General features: G+C 43.1%; 1 protein-coding gene across 2 annotated transcripts in view; it reads right to left on the reverse strand.

Moving 5' to 3' along the window:
- The window catches only part of LOC126262270 (ubiquitin carboxyl-terminal hydrolase CYLD), a 109653-nt gene extending 107301 nt beyond the window's left edge, over positions 1 to 2352 (reverse strand). The window contains exon 1 of one of the 2 annotated variants that reach the window (XM_049958779.1): positions 1708 to 2352. In XM_049958779.1, the coding sequence (XP_049814736.1) occupies positions 1708 to 2160 (453 nt within the window). In that variant the 5' untranslated portion in view covers positions 2161 to 2352. Of the gene's footprint in view, positions 1 to 918; positions 938 to 1707 lie in introns of those variants that run through there. The other variant, XM_049958780.1, reaches the window with a different exon arrangement.
- Positions 2353 to 17593: the final 15241 nt, after the last annotated feature.

Here is a 17593-nt window from a genome sequence, read left to right on the forward strand (position 1 = left end):
GTGTTTTTTGTCTTTAAAAAAAAAAAAAAAAAAAAAAAATCGCACGGGATAAAACGAACAGATCAGAAAGATAAATATAATAAACTAAAACAGAAATTGGAGGAAACAGATAATTAAAATAAGTAATAAGTGTTTTTAAATTAAAAATAAAAAAAGAAAAAATCTCACGAGATAGAACGAACAGATCAGAAAAGTAAATAAAATAAGATAAAACAGAACTGGAGACAGCCACACTCAAACCAAACTCCGCGCCGTCATGACGTCACACACGACAACACCCTTACGACACAGGTCAAAGCCAACGCATGGAATCGGACGCTTCTGTCGACCCTACTGAAGCTGTGTTGAATATTGGGAGCCACAAAGCACAGCTGTATCCTCTGATAAGCTGCCAACAACCTTTTTCCAGTTTGAGATTGACAACAATAGTCAATACCCCACATGAAAGGGAGAGTGGGGATCTACAAGCTGTTTCAAAAATTAATTTCAACATTACAAAATTTTTGATACAGAACTAAAAGAAATTTGAATTTTAAACCAAATTAAACATATTTCTTCTTTATAACTTTCACATTATAAACAATTCTATCAACAGATGGATGCAGTAAATTAATTTCAACATTACAAAATTTTTGATACAAAACTAAAAGAAATTTGATTTTTAAACCAAATTAAACATATTTCTTCTTTACGACTTCCACATCATAAAAAATTCTATCAACAGCCGTATGTAGTCAATTGACCTTTAGATAGGCAAGAGTTACTTTCTTTTATACATATGAGCAGCCCTTTTACACATTACACACCATCAACATTTATCCTGAAAATGGTCTATGAAGCAAATAATTACATTGTCTAAGTTCTCCATGTAAGTGGGAAATTGATTCTGCTTATAACAAACTGTCACCTCAAACTCACCATCTAATTTGCTTATTTAAATATCTCTTCTTAAATAGCAATAGCACATCTGGCGACAACGTTTTTCTATACAAAAAAAAAGGCAGTGTTCGTTAACAACATTACTCAAACTGTCTATAGCACATTTTCCCTCATAGTGCAATATTACTGTGGCAAATTAAGACTATCACATATACCTAGCCAAAAATAATACTCAACTTTTTAATACCAAACAACACTCACTGTCTACACAATTGTACACTATGCAATAATATATTCCAAGATTATTTAACCTCAACGGTGCAAATATTTCATTTGATATGTTCTACGTCAATACAACTGTGTTGTGCATCATATGAAAAGTCTGTAAGCAAGAAGTGGAAATGAACAATAGAGATCTTTCCGAGACACTGACTGCAACAATGTTTTCAAATTCTATATTGGCTACGACACTTCAGAAAGTATTGTCCGAAAGTCGTTACTGTAAGCACTAGCAGCTCCACTACAATCAATTCCACGCGAGATCGTGTTTTTGGGAATAAGAAAAACTACGTTTCTGGATTTTCAATTTGGCAATCGCTACTTTCGTCTTTCACTAAGCACTACTCAACCTCTCACAATAGCTCCCACAAAAAAAGTAATTTTAAAAAACAATATACATTACAGTTATTCAATTTACGAAGTTCTCTACAAATTCGACGAATATTTCAGTAGAATTCGTACGACTACATAACTGCGACAATAACAATGAACAAGTCTACTGCAAAATAATGCTACTGAAGTAACTTCAGGCGTTGCATTATGATTTACCAATATTTCGAGGCCAAAATAATATCCACTCCCCATCTCTGGTACGGGACCTTTGTATCTTACGATAGACAGTACAGGAAAGTCACTTGAATTTTCATGGGTAGGAAGAAGATTCACAACCATTCCAACATCAACCCTCGCTAGTTCATGACAGAGTCGTGAATTGTCTGCTATGCGAACGCGGTCCAAGGGTGATGGAACACCACAAAACGCTTGCCATAAAACATCTAACAATGGGATGAAGTTACTTTTCTCACTGCTCCACACAACACACTCGTGTGATTCATCTTCGTTCCCTTTGACTACGAAATTGACACTTTCGTTCTTTGCGCAAACTGTTACTATCTTCACAACAGTGCCCATCCGTATAACACGTGTGGAAACATTCTTCTCAACAGAATTTACAGCTTTTGAAACAAAATTCGTTCTCGCTATGTAAATACTTTCCTGCATTTCACTGTGACAATGGTACTGAATCCCTAACACTATGCGAATAGCTACCACCGATTTATGACAGAACTGTTTATTTCCTCTATGCTAATCACTGAACCAAATGCTTATGACACAACTTTCGAAAATCGTTCACTAATAGAAATAAACACGCACACAGAGCTGTCACTGTCCTTAATGCCAATTGGTTGCGATAAGGAAAACAGACAATTTCATACATCAATTACTATAATACAAAGCTATGTCAGTGCAAGAAACATGCTGCTTGAAAACCTGCGATATTCGTAGTCTCTATATGATATTTATTACGTGCTAAGTTCATTGTACTATAGAAAACGATGCAAAATTTTAGGCGCAACCCTTATCATCCTACCCACCTCACCTATCCACCATATTGTATATTTCTGTGACGTATTTTGTTGTCTCCATCGATATGGTGATCGACCATTTCGAATCAAACCGAGATGCGATATTTATAATCACAAGGTTTATATGCGGCACATCTTCCGGAAGAAGAAAACGGAATTTCGGAAACCGTTTTTCGCTGTCGTGTTTGCATGTTGAGGTCTGAAGCGGTCATGCCAGCCCAGATGGATATGGCGCCTGAAAAACAGCTGTTCTGATTTAGTTAGCACACTCGCTATTTCTCTTCAGTTAGACGAGCTGTAAATAGCTTCAGTCTAATATTTCAGCTTTTTAACTCACTCTTCCCTGATGACCGTTGATCGAACTGACACCTCTGCCCCTCCACACGCTCCTGGCTTCCAGTGCTTGGACAACATTACACACACTGAACTCAACATCCCGATCACCACTCAAGATATCATTGCTACACAACGCGCGAAACGCAACACTGCTCCCGGTCACAACCGTGTTATCTACCGTCACCTCCGTGAAGCTCCCGCCTCCTTCCTCCCCACCCTGGCCAGACTATATAATGTGGTGTTGTCCACCTGCTTCTACCCCGACCTGTGGAAAACCTCCCGGATCTTGATGTTCCTCAAACCTGACAAACCGCCATCCGCTGTCTCCTCCTGCCGTCCCATCGGCCTTACCTCGGTCTTCAGCAAGGTCCTGGAATCCATCCTCACCTGACGCATCCACCAGCACCTCCACCAGCATCACCTCCTTCCGTCTGCCCAATGTGGCTTTCGGCCGTCCTTGTCTACCGATAACCCTCTACTTCACCTAACTCACCTCCTCTTCGAACAATTAAATTCCCGTCTCTCCGCCATCTTCCTCTCTCTCTCGACCATGAGTCTGCCTACGACCGTGTATGGCATTCTGGTCTCCTCTTCAAGCTCCAAACCTTCACCCTTCCTATTAACTACATCCATCTGATTGCCTCCTTCCCTTCTCACCATCCTTCCTATGTCACCATCCATAACACGGATTCCTACACCTTCCACCCCTCCGCCAGTGTGCCCCAAGCTTCTGTCCTCTCCCCTCTTTTCTACCTTCTTTACATGGTGGAGATGCCACTGCCTTCACCCCACTTACACCTTCTCCAATATGCTGGTGACACCGCCTTCCTTGCCCTCACCCCGACCCTGCAATGCTCAGCACCTTCTCCAATCCCATCTTGACTGGTTCACCATTTGGTGTAACCAGTGGCTGCTCAAGGTCAATCCTTCCAAAACCCAGGCAATCATTGTAGGCAACACCACCCCTTCCTTCCATCCCCTAGATTTTTATCTCACTGTCTACGGCCGTCCTATCAACCTCACCCCCACCCTCAAGTACCCTTGACCTTCGCCTCTCCTGGACCCCCCATCTTCGGACAATTCAAGCCAAGGCACGCTCCTGACTCCGCCTCCTCAAGCTCCTTTCTGACCGCACATGGGGTCTGGAGCTCTCCACAATCCTCTTCACCTATAAATCCCTCATGAGCCCCATCCTCTGTTATGCCCATCCCACCTGGATCTCCGTCCCTCCTACTTTCTAGAAGTCCCTTCAAATCCTGGAACGCCATGCACTCTGCCTCGCCTATCGCATCCCACTCCCATCCCCCATGCAGATCCTCTACCACTTAATTCCTTTCTCACACCTCCGGATACGGATCCTTTAAACCTCCCGTAAACTTGATCCCCCTCACCCGCTTGTCTCTCCCATCCTTTCCCACCCCCGTCCTCTGCCGCGCCTGTACACCTGCATCCCACCCGCTCTCCATCTTACCACACTCCATACCCTTGCCCAAGGTGGTTTCTGCCAACTCCCCCTCGCTGATGATGCCCTCGTCCCCTCAATCTACCCATACTACCAAATTTAATCCTCCCCTTTCTCCTTCTGGTTTTTTTCTCCCAGGGCTCCCTCTTTTTCCCTCTCTCCTTTCTCACTTCCTCCCCTCTCCTCTAACCCTCTCCTCCCTTCCTGGGCTTCCACACTCCCCACACCCTCTCCCCTCCCCCTCCCTTCTTCTCTCCCACTGGCATTCAACACCATCCCTGCTCCCGTCTCATCATCCCTATGGCAGGGAAAAAATTTCCGTGCAAACAGTGTGTTTTAGTGCGCCGAAGTTCGTCGCCACTGTGCTAGTGTTTCTCTTCCTATCAGATCATCAGTGTCTCTCCTTCAGTGCTCTTACGTTCACGTGTGCAGCTCTGTGTCTCCGTTTGTGTATAGTGCTGAACGTTTTTTATATAACCAGTGCATCCATGAACGCCTTCCTTTATTTTAATATGTATATCTCCTGTTTTTATCCTCCATGTATGTTTGTTTTTATGTCTTCCTGTTTAATGTATGTTTTTCTATGGCTGAAGAGCGGCATCGATAGGCCATTGTCGGCCTACCTTTACGTAAAGGTTTGAAAATCACAATAAAGAAAAAAATATTTCAGCTTATCCTTCACTGTACAAAAAATCACTCTGTCCATATTAGCTGTAAATTTTTAAAACCAATACGACAGCTCAAGCATGTTTCAAAATCGGTTGCGTTTACATGGGAGCGAAAACCGAGTGTGGAATCAGAAACTGGGAACTAGAAGCGGATTTCCAGAAACGTTTTTGGAGTGTTTACATGACTACCCAGAAGCGGTATTGGGAAATTGATTTACCAAATTCCGTTGTGGAAGCAACATGTAAACGAGGTGACTGTAATATATTCTATACAACTTTGAATATATCATTATCACAGTCACTCTTTGCATCATAGCTGCTACGATGGTACATCTTAAAAGTCCAAGAAATCTATATAAAATGTGGTGCAGTGAATGATCGATTCACACAGGATGTCAACGGAGCGCACAGGACGAGAGGGCAACATCGCAGTCAAATGGCGATGTGTTTACACTAGACGACACGCCAACACAACGACCATTCGATTAATCCAGTACCGAACGAGTCCAGTAAGATTTTGAGATCATTCACACCTGACGTCAAAACATTCTGTACATTTTTAGTGGTGGCATTCACAAAGGCTGTCAACAGGACAGAACGTTACGTCACCTCACCGTCAAGGTTCCTCGAGAAGAAAGTTTTAACGTTGACGTTGGTGGGGGCGACTGTGTCACCATCTGCTAACATGAGAAATTAGCCTATTGTAGCGGCGCAAGCACAAGATCGGGTCCAATGTCAAAATCTGAATGCTCGCCAACGCCTGCAAGCTGAGCACTAACATTATGCCAGTTGGTCTCCAATCACGACACAGGCGCTGGAGCAATGACAGCATTTCGAGACATTTTGACGTCACGTGACAGGCCACGTATGTGACCTCAACCGCTACAAGACCGGTCTTGCATTCTACACTCCTGGAAATGGAAAAAAGAACACATTGACACCGGTGTGTCAGACCCACCATACTTGCTCCGGACACTGCGAGAGGGCCGTACAAGCAATGATCACACGCACGGCACAGCGGACACACCAGGACCCGCGGTGTTGGCCGTCGAATGGCGCTAGCTGCGCAGCATTTGTGCACCGCCGCCGTCAGTGTCAGCCAGTTTGCCGTGGCATACGGAGCTCCATCGCAGTCTTTAACACTGGCAGCATGCCGCGACAGCGTGCACGTGAACCCTATGTGCAGTTGACGGACTTTGAGCGAGGGCGTATAGTGGGCATGCGGGAGGCCGGGTGGACGTACCGCCGAATTGCTCAACACGTGGGGCGTGAGGTCTCCACAGTACATCGATGTTGTCGCCAGTGGTCGGCGGAAGGTGCACGTGCCCGTCGACCTGGGACCGGACCGCAGCGACGCACGGATGCACGCCAAGACCGTAGGATCCTACGCAGTGCCGTAGGGGACCGCACCGCCACTTCCCAGCAAATTAGGGACACTGTTGCTCCTGGGGTATCGGCGAGGACCATTCGCAACCGTCTCCATGAAGCTGGGCTACGGTCCCGCACACCGTTAGGCCGTCTTCCGCTCACGCCCCAACATCGTGCAGCCCGCCTCCAGTGGTGTCGCGACAGGCGTGAATGGAGGGACGAATGGAGACGTGTCGTCTTCAGCGATGAGAGTCGCTTCTGCCTTGGTGCCAATGATGGTCGTATGCGTGTTTGGCGCCGTGCAGGTGAGCGCCACAATCAGGACTGCATACGACCGAGGCACACAGGGCCAACACCCGGCATCATGGTGTGGGGAGCGATTTCCTACACTGGCCGTACACCACTGGTGATCGTCGAGGGGACACTGAATAGTGCACGGTACATCCAAACCGTCATCGAACCCATCGTTCTACCATTCCTAGACCGGCAAGGGAACTTGATGTTCCAACAGGACAATGCACGTCCGCATGTATCCCGTGCCACCCAACGTGCTCTAGAAGGTGTAAGTCAACTACCCTGGCCAGCAAGATCTCCGGATCGGTCCCCCATTGAGCATGTTTGGGACTGGATGAAGCGTCGTCTCACACGGTCTGCACGTCCAGCACGAACGCTGGTCCAACTGAGGCGCCAGGTGGAAATGGCATGGCAAGCCCTTCCACAGGACTACATCCAGCATCTCTACGATCGTCTCCATGGGAGAATAGCAGCCTGCATTGCTGCGAAAGGTGGATATACACTGTACTAGTTCCGACATTGTGCATGCTCTGTTGCCTGTTTTTATGTGCCTGTGGTTCTGTCAGTGTGATCATGTGATGTATCTGACCCCAGGAATGTGTCAATAAAGTTTCCCCTTCCTGGGAGAATGAATTCACGGTGTTCTTATTTCAATTTCCAGGAGTGTATAAAAGCAAGGCGTGCAGCCAGACACATCTGGTCTTCGAATCAACGTCTGCTGTATGCTATCTTCCACCGTGAGACGGACAATATTCATGGACCACTTCATCGTGACCTCCTGCTAGGGGCCAGCTGCAGCCTGGATGGGCCAGTGGTCAAGCTAGCGCCCCATCAGCTCCAGCCACTAGGGCCTCCGTGCCTGCACCCACATCTGTCACTGGCCACAGGTCCAACCCCATTTCACTGCTATCCAATGCTGGAGACAAATGCTGCACCATCCAATCACATTTATGAGAGCAGAAGGAAGCATCTTGGTGCAGCACAGGGCCAAATGATGCACCACTAACAACGTCACCACCATGCCTTATCGACAGAAGCTCTGATACCAGTACCTCCTCTCCTGCCATCCCGATTTGGGATGCCAATCTCTGACAAGCACCTCCTGTGGACACTTAGGCTACGCCTATCCAACCCAGATGTCGACAAATCTTCTTTACCAAAGCGCCACCTCCATGAAAGAACCACTCACCCACACCTAGCACACACCTTTACAAGTGGTGTCAGAAGATCTGTTGGAGGCTTGGAATAAAAATAATGACAGTAGTGGTAGAGCATTACAATAGCGGCGTTCTATGAAAATGTGCAAGCAAGTGCTGACTTTCAGCGTTTTATTCTGTATGGACCTGTGCAGTAGCTTCCTATGTTTCCTTTTTCCTTTTTTTCTGGTGTATAGTTTACAGTTCTTATAGTAATAGATAAGCAAATTGGCAGTTAGTGAGATAACGTCAACCCAGGAAACTTGCTGATTCATTTATCTCAAACGTGAAATGATAATCAGGATTTACGTAGGGATTCAAGCAAGCTAAGGGAGGAAAGAAGGGAGGTATCTGCACCTGTCCTAGTGCAAGCACCACATCGATAGTGATTCCATTCTAATGTAAATGTGGGAAGGACATTTTTGTATAATATACATACAGCTGAAAAGTTAGGGAATTGGAATGGTGAGCATTTATTAAGTACGGCTCAACTAAAATTGGCAGATGATGCCAGTTTATAGATAATTTGTCACAAAAAGTTGTGAAGTGCTCAATCCTAGTGGAACATTGCAGAAGAAAGAACACGTCTAGGTGCAATCGAAAGTAACTTAACGGGATAACTCAGTGAGAGGGGGAATCTGTGGAGAGTTTTGTGGATTGCATAAGAAACATAAACATTAACTCATATGAAGTGACAGATAATGATACCAATAAAGTTATTTTGCAGGAGGGAGAGCAAAGAGAATTAGATGCGTTTTTGTGAGGATTGCCTACTGATATGTCACGCGAAGTATGTATGGAGCTCCCTTATAGATTGAAGAGGCTGTAACAGCCACAGCAGCTTTAGAAGAGGTTGATGTAATGAAGCCTAGGGGTAGGAAAGTAGTTTTTAATACTGATATAATGTGTTATAGATGTGGTCCACTGCACAACATTCAATGTAATTGTAGGAAGTCACAGTGTAAAAAGTGTAACCTTGTTGGGCACTGCCAACATGATTGCTGGTGACGGGTTGCATGGTAGATCTTGCACACAAATGTAAAATAAAAGAGGGAATGTTGCAGTCACTGAATGGCATTCCCATTGAATGTTAGCACGAGGCACCCCAAAGTGAAAGCAGTGATCGACTATTGCTTAACTGGCTTTATAGGAGGAAAAGTACACCAGTTTTTGTTAGATACAGGATCACAGCGTTCATATCCATTCAGGGCGTACTTAATCTAAAGAATTTGAATCATCTCAGTGTGGTTGGGTGTATTATTCTCTCGCTTGGTTCGGCAGCAGTTGGATTAATAGTGTATGGGGGGGGGGGGAGGGGGGGCGAGGGGCGGGGAAGGAATACTTCCAAGCTTGCATGGAAGTTCTGCCAACAGCTATGACATCATACCTGGACCTGATTTTCTGACAGAATATCACTTCAAAGTTGATGTACAACAGTATGTAACTGGATGAGATGTTGTTCCATCTTGGTTCAACTGCTGAAATAATGGAACAGATATAAGGCACATGCCGGGTGCAAGGGAAACTGACTAAACTGAATTCTAGGTCTCTTAGACTCTACTCATAAGATAAAATACTGAGAGATGCAGGAAGGATCGTCTGATTGGACTTTGGAGTAGACATACCAAATAATACTTTATGTTTAGTATCCATCACCGTGGACAATTTTGGTTTACTAGAAGTGGAGCTTTCATCAGGTGAACTGACAGCAAACTTGGAAGTTTTGGAAGATGAAGAATTAGATAGAGACTTCAGAGTATAATATTCGAACCCAAGATAGTCTGTCAGCTTATAGGCAGTGGAAGAAAATGTGTTGTACTTGAAAGGACATGAGAAGGAGAAGATTGAAATGTTGTTAGAAGAATATGCCGAGTTGTTTAACCATCACATACTATTGCCAGCTATGCCACTAATGCAGCATAGAAGTCCCACTGAGAATGAACCACCACTGTATAGAAACCATATGAAACTCTACATCATCTATAACCAGTGATGGAGCAGTTAATTAATCAACAACTCCATGAAGGGATTATATAAGAGAATTTCAGTCCATAGTTAGCATAAATAATAATTGTACCGAAAAACAGCCAAGATGGGAGTAAGGCATATAGATTTTCTTGTGATTATAGACATTTAAACCAAAAGACAATAAATATTACATATATGTATCCAGTGCCTAACATCATGGAAACATTAGATAACCTGGAGCAATGCCGTTACTTTAGCGCCATGGATTTGCTGAATGAGTACCGTCAGATAGAGGCAGCTCCACAGGATCGACCAATATAGCATCTACAGTCCCATCTGGTCATTTTCAGTGCCAACAAATTCAGGTTGGACTGGTGACATTCCAGCACATATTAGACAGTGTACTACATGATTTGGATTCGAAACAGTGCATAGCATATCTTATCATGTGATTTGAGCAACTATGCCTTGGTAAGCATCCTGAGACAGGACATTGATGGAGCAAAGTATCCAACAGCTTATACTTCTTGACGACTAAATAAGGCACAAAAAAACTGCTCAGTTACTGAAAAAGAGGGACTCAGTTTGATCTCTGGAATCACTTATTTTGTTGCTACTTATATGCTCGATGTTTTAAAGTTATAACAGATCATGCAACACTGAAACGGCTTATTGGATTTAAGGATATGTCTAGCCACCTGACACGATATGCTTCAGAGTTAAGTGACCTGAATTTCAAGGTCATACTTTGCCTATGAAACAATCATAGTAACGCAGAGGGGTTCAAGTGGTTCAAGTGGCTCTGAGTACTATGGGACTCAACTGCTGAGGTCATTAGTCCCCTAGAACTTAGAACTAGTTAAACCTAACTAACCTAAGGACATCACACACATCCATGCCCGAGGCAGGATTCGAACCTGCGACCGTAGCGTTCTCGCGGTTCCAGACTGCAGCGCCTAGAACCGCACGGCCACTTCGTCCGGCGCAGAGAGGTTAACTCGAAATATAAATGCTATAGAACATATTGGTATAACTACAGACAATAAGTGCAAGACTCAGACCATTGACTGACACTATCAACAAATCGTGACACAACTCAGTTCTGTGCTGGAAGAGGAGTATTATACAAACAAAAAAAGTGTGGTCAGTGCCTAGTCACATCAGCAAATTTATGCAGTGTTGTGTTAAGCTGGGCTCATGACTCTGTCTCAGCAGAGCAAGGAGTAAAGCAACCTATGGAACGAAGTGTTGCAGAGAGTTTTTGGTTGAAAACTCAAAAACCAGATGTGGTACAGTATGTTAAAAACTGCACAAAGAGTTGAAATAAGTCGACAACAGATTTCATTGCAAACGTTGCTTGAGGCCAGCAGACCACGCCAAATACTCGGTATGGACATCCTTTGTTCTCTAGCATCGTCACCAGCGGGGAATCATATGTGTTAATTGTAACTGATAATTTTTTACGATTTCTGTCCAGTGGAGCAGAACAAGCAAGCAGAAACAGCAGCTCATGCGATAGTTAACCACTGGTTATTAAAGTCTGTGACGCTGGAGGGTATCATAACAGAACAGAACATTAATTTTATGTCTGATATGATGTATCTTTTGCTAATTACGAAGCTGCGGATTAGTGCATTACATCTGCAAGCTAATGGGAGGACAGAGAGGGTGCACAGAACCGTAGTGAAGATCTTAAGTTATTGTGTGATACCATACTATCATAGGTAGATGAAAGTACAAAATTATCGCCAAACGAGGTTGTTTTAGGACAAAAGATGCCATCCTTTTTTAAGTGTGTAAACGATCCCCTGGATAAGACATCTCCTTCCTGCGTAATTTTGCTAAGGGACTGAAGAGTAAATGGCTCCTGGTTTACAAGATGGATACAAAGGCCTTGGAGAGGTGGGAGGATGCATAGAAAGAGAAAATCACGTTTTCTAAGTATCACACCCGACACTTGTACACATAGAGAGAGTCCACTCATTTAAGGGAAGCTCTGAAGCGCTGCCTAATTTACCAGCAGCTACTTCGCAAGAGGCGAGAGAAGTGATAGAGTATAAAGGTAAGTTCAGGTGGAAGGAATAAGATACCCCTATGGTTACTGCAACATGTTCAAATGCTCTAAGGTCACAGGGTGGCCTTCAAACTAACAGATGGTTTTTCCTCTTTTTCTAGGGCACAAGTTGTGATATTTCTAAATCGACTTTCCAGCTGGATGTCATAATCTCTGGAGTCATAACACTAAACACAAACTACTCGCTACTGAATCTATCAAACCTTCCCTTCGAAATATTATCTAACAAAAATCTTATCTACCTAAAGGTCACTCTAGAAAGGACCCTTCTAGCCTTCCTGAATCAGATTCTTGCCACCCAGAATGGCCATATATCACTGGAACTTCTGATGGGACACCTGAAGAAGTAGCATACGAAGCATCAGCACTGGCTTATTCGATTTGGAGCAACTGTGTCAGTCACATACATCAACTTGATGACGAAAATCATTGTTTATTTCTACTTCAAGCATGAGGTAACCCAAATCCTACCCCTAACAACCTTTTATCTGAATGTTCATACTGGGTACATTAGCATGAGTGAGGAAATGACTGGAATATCATTAAACTGAAATGAGACAGTGAAGAGACAAGAAAAAAAGGCTCAGCATCTGAGCCCAAGAAGGTGAAACAATGAAAAACAGTGTAAATATTAGTAGGAGAACGAAGTGTATAGACATTTGGTAGTATACCTTAAGGCTTATACGCCAAATTAGTGTTTTGTAAATATGAACTGTAAGAACAGTTCCTTTGTCACAGCCATACTTTAGCCACTCAAGAATTTGGTTGGTCGAATTACTCCAGGAGAGGATGAATGTAGTTCCACAGGCACAAGCCATACTTTGGCCACTCAAGAATTTGGTTGGTCGAATTACTCCAGGAGAGGATGAATGTAGTTCCACAGGCACAAGACCATTTGCAAAATCCGAACGATCGCCAACATCCACAAGCTCAGTGCTTACGCCATGCCAGCATCTCCGCAATCACTGGAACATCTGCTGGTATACCCAAAGAAATAAACATCATTACAAGATATTTCACCACAACTTGCCAGTCTGCATACACCTCAGTCACAACAAGCTGGTCGTCCAGCTAGGCTGAGCATGTCGACACATCTGGGCTTCGAATCACTGTCTATAGAATGTTGGCTTCCACTCAAGGTCACCAGTGTCCATCTGCCATCCTCTCAGCTGCAGCCACTGAGGTTCATCAGTGCCTGCTGCCACCTCTGAATCACCAGTCCTAGATCCAGCTCTGGGTGACTGCCATTCATTGCTAGGGGTCACATGGCGACCCATTCTGAGTGCAGTTGTAAGAGCAGAAGAATGTTTCCTGCACAGGGGCGAATGAGGCGTCATTAGCATGGTCGCCACAATACTGTATTGACAGAAGCACTGATACCATCGTCTCACTCCTGATGCCCAGGTCTAGATCACCGACTTACACAGCTGCCTACCTTCTGCAGACACTGTATCTACTGCTATCCAACATAGAAGTCAATAAATTATTTGTCATCACTGATTACCCACATTTTCTGTACCACCCCACCATCTCCAGCAGAGAATCACTCACACACACCAAACACACCGCTTTACACTATTTCTGCTGCCCTCACTCGAATTATAGCGGTGGAATTCAGGTATATTTGTGAACTTTATTTTATTGTTCTACTTTGTTTTTGCGACAAGCCACAGTTCACAATTGTTGACTTGGATTTTTTTCCCATGTAGTGTTCTTGCCTTAGCGAGGTCAGATATCTGTAAGTGAAGAATTATTTAGGTTTTATAATAACAGAACAGAGCTGACACATAAAATGTATACAAATAAGAACTGATGAAGCTGATTTGAAAGTCAGCTCTACTAAGGAGAAAAATGCAGATGTTATCGACGTTATTTGCTATGTAGAATAAAAAAAAAAAAAGAAAAACCATAATGGCTTAGGTAAACAGGCTCTATGTATCCGTTTACAAATACTGATTGACGTGTTTGTGTGTGTGTGTGTGTGTGTGTGTGTGTGTGTACACTGAGATGGCAAAAATGATGGGACAGTGATAAGGAGATATACAGATGGCACTAGTATCGCATACACAAGATACATAAAAGGGCAGTGCATTAGTAGAGCTGTCATTTTTACTCAGGTGATTCACCTGAAAAGATTTCCAACATGATTATGGCAATGTGATGTAAATTAAAAGACTCTGAACGCGGAATGGTAGTTGGAGCTAGACACATGTGACAGTCAATATCGGAAGTCGTTTGGGAATTCAGTATTCTGCAATCCACAGAGTCAAGAGTGTGTCGAGGATACAAAATTTCAGGCATCACCTCTCACCATAGACCATGCAGTGGCTGACGGCCTTCACTTAACGACCGAGAGCAGTGGCGTTTGCGTAGAGTTGTCAGTGCTAATAGAGAAGCAAGACTGTGTGAAATAACTGCAGAAATCAATTTGGGAGGTACAATGAACGTTTCGGTTAGGACAGTACGGCGAAATTTGGCATTAATGTGCTATGGCAGCAGACGACCTACGTAAATACCTTCGCTAACAGCACAACTTTGCCTGCAGCACCTCTCATGGGCTCGTGACCATATCAGTTGAATCTTAGACAACTGAAAAACAGTGGCTTCGTCATGTGAGAAACGACGCCAGTTGGTAAAGAGCTGATGATAGGGTTCAAATCCGTCGCAGAGCCCATGAAGCCAATAGACCCAAGCTGTGAACAAGGCATTGTGCAATCTGTTGGTGGCTCCATAATGGTGTGGACAGTGTTTACATGGAATTTACTGGGTCCTCTGGTCAAACTGAACCGATCATTGACTGGAAATGGTTATGTTCAGATACTTGGAGACCATTTGTAGCCATTCATGTTCTGAAACAACGATGAAATTTTTATGGATGACAATGGACCATGTCACAAGACTCCACCTGTTTGAAGAAAATTCTGCATAGTTCAAGCGAATGATTTCGCCATCCACATCACCTGATATGAATCCCATCAAAAATTTATTGGACATAACAGAGAGGCCAGTTTGTGCACAAAATCCTGCACCGGCAACACCGCCGCAATCATGGACAGCTATAGAGGCAGCATGGCTCAATATTTCTGCAGGGGATTTCCAGCGATTTGTTGGGTCCATGCCATGTCAAGATGCTGCGCTACACTGGGCAAAAGAGGTCTGACATTTCCATGACTTCTGGCACCTCAGTGTGTAGATATAAGTTTACGATACTAGAGGTCTCATTGAGAAAGGCACTTCATGCATTATCCAGTTACAGCTCATATACCGGATTTTGTTTACTACTGGCATGCTTTGTGTCCATTTCCCAGTCATACTGCTGTCACAGTGGCACACTGTGATCAGTCTAGTATCAACAACAGCTTCATTCAGTTTCTGTTCAGCACTGCATATGCCATGTAGAGGCGTACAATACCTTGATAGAGTCAGGACAGTGGATTTATTTTTAGCAGGTCATACACAGCAAGATGCTGCTGGTCAGTTACATGTGACTCAGAGTGGTGCATCTAAGGTGTGGAGAAAGTACAGAGAGGCAGCAGGATCATTTCCTCCATCTGTCGGCTTGCAGGCGCCCAACATCAACTGCCAGAAATATTGGAAATGACTTCTCCTGGCCAACAGAGATTCCTACTGCAGATCAAACTGTGTTTAGAAGATGCATCAGCGTGGTCTTTATTACAGATTGTCAGGATCAGTAAATAATGCCCTTGAATATCTGAAACTAGCCTTTACAAATAGCTTCTGGTACATGAATATGTCACTCACTTCACCAAAAGAAATAACTTCCATAATAAAATCTTTAAAAACAAAGCATTCTAGCGGTTATGATGAAATATCAACAAAGTTAATTTAGGCATGTTCTTGTGAGTTTAGTACAATTCTAAGTTACTTGTGTAACCAGCCAATTAGAACTGGGACATTTTCTGACTGGCTAAAATATGCAAATGTTAAGCCTCTATTCAAGAAAGGGGATAAAGAGATACCATCAAACTACAGACCGATTTCACTTTTGACAGCAGTCCAAAAATTTTTAGAAAAAGTAATGTACAGGCAGCTTCTCAACCATCTGACCACAAATAACATATTATCAAGAACACAGTTTGGATTTCTGAAGGGTTCTGATATCGAGAAGGCTATTTACACCTACAGTGAAAATGTACTTAATTCATTAAATAACAAATTACAAGCAGCAGGTATTTTCTGTGATTTGAACCACAACATCCTTTTAAATAAATTAGAATTCTATGGTGTCATGGGCAGTGATGCAAAATGGTTCAAGTCATACCTCGCTAACAGGAAATAAAGGGTGTCAGTGCAAGGGACTAGTGAATTAGGTCATCAGTCATCATCAGAATGGGAAGAAATTACATGTGGTGTCCCACAAGGATCCATCTTAGGGCCATTGCTTTTTCTTGTGTACATTAATGATCTCTCATCAGTTACTGTGCCAGGAGCAGGGTTCGTTTTGTTTGCAGATGACACAAGTATTGCAATAAATAGTATGTCGAGTGTAGTTCTAGAAAGATCTGCTAATGATATTTTCATGGATATTAATAAATGGTTTAAAGCCAACTCACTGACATTAAACTTCGAAAAGACTCACTATATGCAATTCAGAACCTGTAAGAGGTTTCCACCCAGCATATGCATAAAGTATGAAGAAGATCAGATAGAAGATGTTGACAGTCTTAAATTCTGGTGATTACAACTTGATAATAAATTCAGTTGGGAGGAGCATACCACAGAACTGCAGAAACTCCTTAACAAATCTGTATTTGTAATTCGAGTGTTAGCTGACACAGGCGACATAAAAATGAAAAAGCTTGCATACTTTGCCTACTTTCATTCCATAATGTCATATGGTATAATATTTTGGGGTAACTCTTCAACAAAAGTTTTCAGAGTCCAAAAGTGTGTAATACGTATTATTTGTGGAGGAAATGCACAGACGTCCTGTAGAAACCTCTTCAAAGAACTAGGTATACTAACTACTGCTTCTCAGTATATTTACTCCTTAATGAAATTTGTCCTAAATAATATATCTCTTTTTCCAACAAACAATTCAGTTCATACATACAATACCAGGAACAAAAATGATCTGCACAAGGACTTAAAAGCACTTACTTTAGTTCAAAAAGGAGTCTATTACTCAGGAACACTCATCTTCAATAATTTGCCAGCAAACAAATTTAGTTACAAATAAAGATCAGTTTAAAAGGAGCCTGAAAGACTTACTAGTGGCCAACTCCTTCTACTCCGTTGACGAATTTTTTAATAGAAACAAATGATGTATTGTCTATGCTCATACTATTAGTACTGTTATTTCAGCTTAAAAAAAGTATTGACATGTTCCACATCCACGAGGATCTCCTCAGCACGGATCTATGGAACGAAAAACTAATCTAATCTAACAGAAGGCCAATGAGTAGTTTTGCACTGAACCAACATAACAGACACAATCGAAGGGCCTGGGCTCTTGCACATCAACATTGCAGAATGGAATAATACCATTTTTCTGATGATAGCAGAATTGGCTTGCGACCAGACATTAAACGTTTTAGGGTTTGTAGATGCCTAGACAGCACCAGGATAGTCAGGAAGTTCATACTTTTGATAGCAAAAGTGTAAAGTTCAGGGTGACAATAATGATGGGACGGCAGACCCCTCTACTTACCACCTATAGCAATTTGACTGGTCCCTGATAC

The sequence above is a fragment of the Schistocerca nitens genome, chromosome 6, assembly GCF_023898315.1.
Source record: "Schistocerca nitens isolate TAMUIC-IGC-003100 chromosome 6, iqSchNite1.1, whole genome shotgun sequence".
Classification (NCBI taxonomy): Eukaryota; Metazoa; Arthropoda; class Insecta; order Orthoptera; family Acrididae; genus Schistocerca; species Schistocerca nitens.